Source organism: Centropristis striata, chromosome 9 (genome assembly GCF_030273125.1).
Source record: "Centropristis striata isolate RG_2023a ecotype Rhode Island chromosome 9, C.striata_1.0, whole genome shotgun sequence".
Lineage (NCBI taxonomy): Eukaryota > Metazoa > Chordata > Actinopteri > Perciformes > Serranidae > Centropristis > Centropristis striata.
Window position 1 is genome coordinate 21,223,931 of NC_081525.1, and position 10,531 is coordinate 21,234,461.

General features: G+C 39.8%; 1 protein-coding gene across 4 annotated transcripts in view; it reads right to left on the reverse strand.

Annotated features, from left to right (window-relative positions):
* The window catches only part of LOC131977322 (discs large homolog 1-like protein), a 120,193-nt gene that overhangs the window by 86,620 nt on the left and 23,042 nt on the right, over positions 1–10,531 (reverse strand). For 2 of the 4 annotated variants that reach the window (XM_059340562.1, XM_059340560.1), the window contains exon 1: positions 928–1,117. The exons of 1 other annotated variant lie outside the window; for it this stretch is intronic. In XM_059340562.1, coding sequence (XP_059196545.1) covers positions 928–1,086 — 159 coding nt within the window. In that variant the 5' untranslated portion in view covers positions 1,087–1,117. Of the gene's footprint in view, positions 1–927; positions 1,363–10,531 lie in introns of those variants that run through there. One more of the 4 variants, XM_059340558.1, reaches the window with a different exon arrangement.

The window sequence follows — 10,531 nt, forward strand, 5'->3', positions numbered from 1 at the left end:
TGCACTGCTCTTGTTTATTTTCTTTAAACTTAAGCATTCAAGAGACTCCCAGTTAAACATTCAGCTTCTGAGGTAAACTGTGAAGTACTTTGTGGGTATAAACCTGGCATTTACTGCGAGTTTATGTGGTATTCTCCTTCCGTTTTACCATATCTGCTATCTACTGTTTAAGAGATACAAACATACCAGAGTTTCCCCTGATAGCAGAATATTAATGGGTAAAGCCAGGCCTTTCTCCTGCACTGACAGTGCTGTGGAGATACTTTGGGCCTGGATTTCTTTGAGACTAGCCTAAATATGTGGCATGTGAATGCTCTGGTGCCAAAGTTCTGCAGCTTGTACCTTCACACCAAACATCCTCCAGGCACCGACTACATTTCCCTCATAATGTAAAATAATTTTGATGAAAGGTTGTTGATAAGAAGATACTATCACTCTCAAACTGATTTGCAGAAGACAACAAATCAAAAACAAGTAACAAGTTGTCATATTCTTCTGGAACTGTTGAAAGGTTGTTTACAATATTAATAGCTTGTTAAAAGGGGGGAAACCGGGCTGTTGTTTCAATGAATATATGTTTCATAATTTATAAGACATTGTACTTCAATTATGTATGAATATACCTCAAAAATGTATGAGCTCAAAAATAATTTATTGGGCCATTCAAAATGCAAAATTACCAAAAGGTTTCAGAGAACAGCAGTAATATCTGGCCCAAAATACATTTGTCAACAGCTGTCAAATATTTTGACATATGAATTGACAGACAGAGCTAATCTCTCGGGTGAACATGATGTCGCCCGGAGCCATACGTGTGTTTCTTTGACAGAGACATGCAGGTAGACGGTGCAGATGTGAGGGGGAACAGACTGACAAAGTCACTAAAATGTGTGTGCATGCCGATGAAAGGGCCGAAGCCTTAGTTACCTGAGCGGGCGTGATGTGTGTGTGAGTGACGTATCCGTGAACGTGTTGAATCTGAGACAGCTGCCGCTCCGCCACCTGAACCAGCTCCGCACCCCGCAGGTCACCGTGGCGGCCAAGAGATCCGTCCCTCCCGAGTGATCGTTCCCTTTCCCTCTCCATGGTACCGGCGCTCCCTCCCTCTCTCCTCCAGGTCCCCCCTTCCCTCCAGGTCCCCCCTTCCCTCCCCTCCCGCCCCAGGGTCCCTCCTTCCCGCCCCAGGGTCCCTCCTTCCCGCCCCAGGGTCCCTCCATCCCTCCCCAAGGTCCCTCCATCCCTCCCCAAGGTCCCTCCGTCCCTCAGTTCTCTGGCTAATCCCATTGGGTGATGATGGCAGGGGTGTTGGTGGAGTTTTGGGGCACCTGGCGACGCCCCGTCCTCTTCGTGATACCGATACTTCTATAGCGAAAAAAGAGGAGGAGGAGGAGGAGATAACACCAGATGGTAAAGGACAGGAAGGAAGAGAGAGTGCCAGAGGAGGTGGTGGGGAAGACAAGGTATAGGCAGGGAGTAGAAAGAACAGACAGAAGAAGCGACAGTGTTAGTTCAGAAGCAGGAAAGATTTAGTCAGGCTGAAAAAGAAGAAAGGATTAGAGCAAAATTGCTAGCAGCATAAAAGAGCATAGCTGAGTGTGTTTGTACATGTGTGTGTGTGTGTGTGTGTGTGTGTGCATGCGTGCATGCGTGTGTAATGAGATGTTTTTATCGTACAGTTTTTGTGTGCAAGCACATGGGGCAGTCCAGGTGTACACCCAGCATGGTAGTAATTGTTTCCTGAGCTTTCTGTACTGTACATACATGCACAAAAACACACGCACACACTCACACTAGACTTGAAACAGAAGTTTTTAGGCAAAATGAGACGCAAAACTGAATGAGGACAGTGAGCAAGACACGAGCCCGCCTTAGGGAGTTGCTGTTTCTTTCTCTCCTCATCTCTCTATACCTTCATCATGCCTCTTTCCCTTCTACATCTCCGACTCGCACTACAGTAACTCTCACTATTTCCTCTCCCTTGTCTCATTCCACATTCACACGCACTCTCCCTCAATTCTCTTCATCTTTTTAAACATAATATTTGATCGTTCTTTCTGCTTTACTGGGCAGCGTAAAGTGGAGAGAGTCAGTGAAGCTAAAGAGGGAGGGATGGCGGGTCCGAAGCTGACTTCAAGTCTGTGACATTGTGCTTACATGGCGTGCAGCTGAGCCAGCAGAGCAGCTGAGAGGACTGCCCCTCTGTGCACTGAAAGCACACCTTGCAAGAAGTACATTAAAAGGGTTAATCTAGGTACAATCATTTAATCCTTTATTTTTTTTTCAATGTAAACCAATCAGAAAAAGAGATGAGTTCCAGGAGGATTTTTAAAGCTTTGAGACAAATGGGTTGCTGATTCTCTGATCATATCAACACCAAGATAACAGTTTAATTTCAGCTAAGACACACACAGCTAATATCATACAGTCATGAAACGGCCCATCTCAGTAGAATCTAGTTAGTCATTTCATTTAATAGACTCACAGCTTGACTTTAATCCAAGGTTAAAGGGACACTTAACTCCAAATAAAGGCGAGAATGTTCACTGCATGTGTGAAAAGCCCATTTAAAGGATTTGCAGTAAGATCATTTGTACCACAGCTATGTGAAGGGATACACCAGCTAAGAGGCTGGTAATGTATACAATGTATAAAAGCCTTGAGGTGTCAAAACAAGTAAGAAACAGAAAGAAAATGTCACACTTATTACATCAGGAAAACCAAGTGTATGTATATATATATATATATATAGCATATGCAACTTTTACATGACATGTAATCAGTTGCACCAGCTGGTCTATTTCTGGAGGTCTATTGGGTTCCCTTAAGATATTAAATCATGTGGACACAAAAACAGAATGACAAAATCCCGAAAAAATCACTTGTACGTTGGTGTATAATGTAATCTTTATGTCGCAGCCCCTGTGATGTAATAGTTTGTTGTTGATTTAATATGTTTAAACAGATATTGCAGTGACAGGTTGAGAGGGAACTTCTCATTTCATTTGGATAAGGAGTAATTTTATTATTCCTATTTCCATTTAATGTTTTGTCACATACTGATCAGAGAAATAAAGGAGATGAATGACAGATCTACATGAAGAGGAGGGAAGAGGCTGATGTACGGGATGTGTCTTTTTAATAGACTGTATAAAAATGTGGACGTAGCCTCTGTGACAACCATAGGGTTCAGAAGAGCGCAAATGAAGCCTTTTGGGCGGTTCTCATATTTACCATCTTAGCAAAGATGACTCCGCCCAACTCCCCGGATAATCCAAAAATTGGCAGAGAGATGCAGCAGAGGCGGCCAAAACACGCCCAACTCGCTCGAAGCCACCAAACTAGTGGAGGCTACTGAGGCTAACAAGCTATGCTACATGCTACACTGGGACGGATAGCAGCGGGCCGGCTTGCAGGCTAACACTGCCGTGATGTTCCTGTGTTGGTGTCGTCCAGCTTACACTGCTTTAAAATTTACCACATCAGCCTTAACTTTTTAAAATATATAATCAGGGTAATTTGAAAAACTGATTTTATTGAGACTTGCAGAAATGTCAACAGTGTTACCTTGAATCAGCATAACGTTTATGGAAACTTACATGTCATGAGGCAAACAAGTTAACCTGAATTTTAGCTAGAAGTTGTATATTTGGATTTTCCTTGACTTAACTTTATTACCATAACGTTAATAAGCTGAATGACTTGTAATTAGGTTAGAATTCTTACCATAGATGTTGGAGTGATACTGTTTTTTATACACATTAACTTATACAGGTAAGTGGGATTTACGGGTTATCGTCTTTACAGGCTGTGGGTCAAATCTGCAATGCAGCGTTTCTGAACTAGAGTAAGGTTTAGGTTGAGTTGTTGGAACTCAACAAGCAAAGCCAACCCAACACCACCGTCACACAAACACAGACGGCAGCCTGAGAGAAGAGAGTGATTCACCTCCCCTACGGAGAGCCAGACAGTCTCACAGTCAGCCCCATCAATATGACATTTGACCTTTTGGCTTGCTGGCTCTTGAGGTAGCCAGCAGAAAGCCACAGCTGATTTCCTGGGTGGGTACTTTATCAAAACATGTACTCACAGTCACAGTGGGGTAATTGACAACCTAGTTGGTGATTAAAAGCTGGTTCCTCTTTAACCGACTGGACACGACTTCTTCAGGACGTCACAGCATTGAAATGAAGCAGCGTGGAGCCCTGCTGTATACTTCCCTCTAAAGAACTGCCTTAAAACTCAGTTTTTGTTTGATGATGACAGGCCAAGTAAAACCGGAGATAAGGTCAAATATATTTAGAATAAAAATATAGAACTAGATGTTGTCCTTATTTTACCTCTTATATGTTATTTGCAGCATCCAAAATCTTCATAGAGCATAATTGTGTTTTGAATGTAAAAAAAAGTTTTTTTGTTTTTTTTTGGCTGTTGTTCCTCTTGGGTAAAAAATGTTAATCCAATAACTCAAAGTTAAAAACAAAAACAAAAATAATAATCAGATCAAATAGGTGAAGTTGTGCTGAATGAAATGATACCAACATGACATGGTGAACATTTTGTAATTCAAAACAGACACAATAGTCAAAGGGTTGATTTCAGGTAAAGACGTTAAGGGTTTGGTGTTCAGATAAGTAGATTAGGCCTGTAGTCGTAATGTTTAATGTTAGGGATTAAATCAACTACAGAAACAAGTGTCCCTCTGCGATCTATCACACAGCTCCCCCATGTCTCTATATCAGTAACTATACAGACCACAGTCTTAATTAAGCTCCTTCCCCAAGAGAGAAATTTAGACATTTTGTTCTCAGTCCCACACTGTTTAAAACACACTGTTCTATCTGAATTTCTCCTGTCACACTTGAAGCATCCTTTTTCTAAAGACTTAACCCCAGTTAATTCAAGGTTTGTAATTAATCCATGACGTTTACAAACTCAGGCTTGAACATCTACATACTGACAGCAAGCTCATCAGAGCAAGACCAATGAATACTGGTTGTTACATTAGTCCCTATGCTGCAACTGACTGTCATCTTGGTCAACAACAAGACGCAAAATCTATTCTTGAAACTGTGTTTTGGGGCAGGGAGTGGGCGACTGCTTCGCCCAGGAGAGCACGTCTGTGCAGAACAGTATCAGCTAATTCCTGCAAATTCAAATAGACGTGGCTGTGTGTGCTCCCCCTTGCTGCCTCCCCTGCTGCATACTTTTAACCTCATTTAGACTGGGATTGGGAGCAAACACCGCTCTGACAAAATGAGATGATCTGAACCCGTCTCGTGACCTTCAGCGCATTTCGTTTCCTCTCAGCCTCTCTTTTCATTCACTGTTGACTCGCTAATTAGTCAGAAATGCCTCAAAATAATCTTGAAAGAAGCGGTTGAATGGCCAGGCACTAAGACCCTGAAGAGACCCTGGCTCACACTGTTGTCACAACACTGCTGCTACTGCCCTCTGCACTCACACGCACACACACACGCACACACACAGCCAGCCATAATCCTATATTTGGCGTTTTTAATATTAGCATGGCACAAGAACACCTCTGAATGAATTAATGCATGAATGGACAGAGACACCAAATATGTCTCTTTCTACATCACAGTGTGTGCATGTGTGTGTGTTTCTGCTTGCTCGACTAGCAAAAGCAGAGCCTTCCTAATCAGGACTGTGCCTGCAGATAGCCTCCCGAACACGAACACATGCACAAACACAGAAACAGACACAGAAACACACACACGCCTGCACACTGTTGCTGTCATGTGTTACTGTGTCAGCCAGTCTTGCGTAGCCGGAGAAACGTGACTAGATTGGGAGCAGATTCAGCATCGTAGTACATGTCTATGTGTTGGTTTCTGTCTGTGTGTGTGTGTGCGTGTTAGTCTGTATCTGTGTGTGTGTGTCAGAGTAAAGCCAGGCGTTAGTCACGCTTGGTGAGATATGAAAGAGCAGGGGATCCTCTGCCGTAAGGGACTTCTCACACACACACGTGCCTTCATCTCTTTTCTCTATATCTTTTCATTCTCTCTATCTCCCACATCACGCTCTCTCTCACGCTTTATTGGCATCAAGTACAAAAGTACCTTTTGCCAAAGCAAGAACATCAGATAACAGCTGATGACCAGATTCATTTAGCAACAATAACAGCCTGACAGAAACAAATACAAAAGGTTACATAATATAACATCAGTCAATCACAGAGGATCCATTTGTCAAAGGATTTTCTTTTTGGCAGATTTTGATAATAATTTATGATTCTGAAATTCAGGGCATGTTTTGATTCATTTTTTCTCATCTCACCATCCTCTCTGCCTGATACTATATAGTGATGCAATATCACTGAATGGAAGAGGGTTACTGAGAAAACAAGGTCGCGGTAAGAGTAATGCATGTGCCGCTTCGACTTGGTATTTGCAGTTTTCAAAAAGTTCAACTTCAGACTCTTTAAAAACTTTACCAGTATCCATATGGAGTAAAAGTATAAAATCGACAAGAGTCTGATGTTCGTTGCAACTCTCCAACTATGATTTAAAGCACAAGAACAGCTACAGGAAATAAATTATTCAAAAGCAGATTTGATGAAAACAAGTAGAATAACATGGGTGAAAAACTAAGACATCAAACTCCAAGATGAAAGTTTTTCAAAATGTTTAAATTCAAAGTATCTTCAGTACATCTCAAATATCGGATCAAATAATTTAAAAATGTTAAATGAAGTGCAGAAAACAGATCTGAGAAAGAGAAAACCTTGACTGACTTCACCAGGGATTCTTTCAGTAAAGTGTCTTCAGTAAAAATAAACAGACCTGAGCAGAAAAATTGGAACAGATTCATCTATTTTGAATGTGTTGAAATGTCTGACCTAGTTAAGGTGAGTTTGATTTATCTTCTCAGGCACTTAAACAGCCTCAGCAATGGACACATTGCTGGCAAGGTAACATGAATGTAGCTCACCCTCATGTATATAAAATGTACTCTCCTCTTCCCTCTATGTATCTTACGTTTACATGTAATTTTAATCAAACTGTACACTGCATGATTTCTGTGTCCGTGTCTGGCCAGTGTGCCACACTCAGTATAGTTTGGATTTGATCAATTCTGGTGTCTATTCAGCTAATCAATTCCAGGACAGGCACATACACTGAGTGTGAAAGGAAATCAAAATTCCCATTATTTTGTAACACCCACAGTTTAATCAGCCCATATTGGCCTGTCACAGACATCCAAATATCTATTGGTGACAGTGTACATGTTTTCTGATATGAAACTTTTTTTTGTCAGAACATATAATACATAAAAATGAGGGAGGATGATTTAGAAATTGTGTCATATAGCTTTTTAAATGTATCCTTCAGTCAAATGGTCGGCAATGATACTGAGCATACAGTACTATTAGGTTTGTATCTTTAAAAAATATATATTATTTATTTAAATATTTAGTAATTGACGGTTATGTAACATACAGTACTACTTAACTATTTATTTATTATTATTATTATTACTTTAAATGGTCAATCCTGATGTTTATTTATTTAATTCATTTAGATTTTTTTTTTAAATAAGGTAATTTGTAACCAACATTTTTTATTACATCTCTTAAATGAATTATATTGGCCGCCATAATCTATGAATTTTTGCCTCGTAAATTCATATCAGTATTGGTCTGGAAATCAGTCAATCTGTCAGGATGTGAAATACAAGGTATTTTTTGATTATATTGTATGAATTGGTAGTGCTAAGTTGAGCTGACTTAATGCAGTATTATTATAATGTTCTACAGTCTAATTTTCTGCAACAGAGCATTCTACTGTTTAGTTGTAGTCATAATCAGCATTATCATACCATGTAATGTTTGATGGACTTTTTATGTATATGTAATTATCTTTATGCAGTTACAACATTTTGCTGTATCACTACAAGCCTGTTTGTGAAGCTTGGTCGCACTTTTGAGCGCCAACTACAGTCTGTCACATTGTAAACACTGTCACGTCCAAAGATGAACAGCAGGCTCACACTTCACTGTCAGCATATAATTATGATTCCACAGTTCTTAAATTCTGAACTGGTTCCAATTCAAAACTGGTCCTCAATACCCAGAAACTCTTAACTGTAAATGAATTCCTACTCTAACTGTGTAAAATAAATCTTTATTAGCCCCACAACACACACAAGTAAGTCAGGACAGCTGGATGTGCATAACACAGACGCAGTAGAAAAACCTCATTACATACTCTGTACATGACACTATAATTTCTCCAGGATCATAGTCTGCCGACTCAGCACTAGGAAGGCATAGGGACATTCTCAAGAGAGTTCAGCAAAGTACTCTGACTTTCAGTGGTAAGTGCTTTACTCACCAGAATGGCCAATTTGTGTGGAAGATTGATAAAATACATAGGAAAATGTGATGTTCAGCTATTCTAGTAAACTGTTATAAACACTGCATTACTTTGTTTCAAAAGTGTTACAAATGTTAAATACATTGTTGTTTATCTAACCAGTTTTCAAGTAAAGTACATAAAAAAACCTACAAGTTCTCCAACATAAACGGCAGAAGAGATCGTGTGTCAGTACCACAAATTACGGCACGTAGGTACGTATCGCAACTCGTGGTACAACAGCACGTCCTAAAAAATAGCATAGGCGTATGGTCTGCGGTTGTAAAAAGCTGCAGTATCTGTGGATTTATGTTGTAAAACCACTGACCTTAGGTCTAGGGTAAAAAAAAACTTCTGGTAAGGCATGAAAGACAGTTTAAACGGTAAATAAATGTATGTGAATGCCGGAAGTGAAGTAGTTACAACGGTCACATGACTACCGCAAGAGACGTAAGTTTCTAGTAAAAGTAAAAAGTTTTTCAATTAACTTTACTTTTGTTTTCACACAGGACACGAACCCCACTCTCCCCACTTGTTCAATCCATCCACCAGCCCATCCCCCAACTGAACGTGGGAATCCACCCTTTAAACTTCTTGGCTGTCAATCACTACTACGTCAGTAAGATGGCAGCGGACGCGTTACAGCGGACGGCGAAATACGGAGACATAGCTCGTTTTTCGCTGCCTGTACACACAACCTGTATTGATGTTTTTGATGGGAAAACAGGCTGTGTTGTTCATATAACCAGTCACAAATACATTTGGGTTCTTTTTTTTTACAAATACATAAAAAAAAAACTTCAAAAACATACTTTGGCTTTTACAGAGCATTAGCTCATAGAATCTTAATTAAGTGCTATAAAGGTACTTTAAATGTGCATACCACCACTTACTGTATTGGAGTGTGTTGATGTTGTGTTTCTTAAGTCAATGAACGCAATTTGGCTTTGTATTATTGGCCGTTTATCAGCTATAATAATACATAATAATATAAATGTTCTATTATCGGCCCACTATTTATGGTGTTCCGTAATTTTAGTTACACCAGCATCATTATATTTTATAAACTTAAACTGGAATAAAGAGCAATAAAAAATACTTTAAAAGTTTGTCAACACACTCATCACATTGATAATGGTATTCAACAAACTCAACAATTTTACTTTTATTTTGTTAATGTATTCAGGTCAATGGAAAGACAACACTTTTTGCAGCTGCTTCACATTCAAAGTTTTTCATCAAAAAACCACTAGAATGCAGGTAAAGCAAAGATAACTTTGTTCAAAAGCTTAGCAATTGACTGCTAACTCCTGAGACAGGCGGCAAAAAAATAACCCATATTTATCCATATTTAGCCTTAATAATTATGAAAGACAGCAATGCAGAGTATAGATAAGAGAAGATGTATTTGGACGGGTCGAACGAATGTCGGACTTTCACCCAGGAGAATGGGATCAGGTCCCATGTGAAAACAAAAGTAAACAATGTGATTTAAACATCACTGAACTTCTGTGCCTCACATTGTGCATCACATTTTTACGTAACTATGTCACTTCCGGGAGACACATCACCCTCATAACAACTAATATTCTGGCATTTACGTACATTTTTTACTGTCTTTTATAACTCCTCACATGGACGTTTTTTGCCTTAAACCTACTCCACTGGTTTCATAGCCTTAATTCAACGAAACTGCAGCCTTATGTGAACGTATAATGACGTGTGTGCTATTTTTTAGAACCCTCCGCTCTGTACCACGAACTCCGAAACTATCATATGGGTCCTTATGGGTGATACTGACAAACAACCTATTCAATCATTATTTTGGAGATCTTATTGAACTCCTCATTAGATAAAAATAGGCCCATATTCCAAGCAAGACATAAAGAAAAAGATGCAGCCTAAAGTGAATTAGTTACACATACAGGTGCAGGTGATTCAAGCTATGTTTGCCTCAACCTGAACCATTCCTAATGTATAGAAATACAGAACACAGTGCAGTGTTGACCAACATGCCATCTCTCAAAAAATCTCATCTGCAAGCTAAAAAAAGCCCTCAGCAACTTCTTATCATCCCCAGGACACACTCTCTCGTTACCCTCTCCAGCTACACTTGTAGAGGACAAAACCAGTGCTCCTACTGTGTCACACACTCG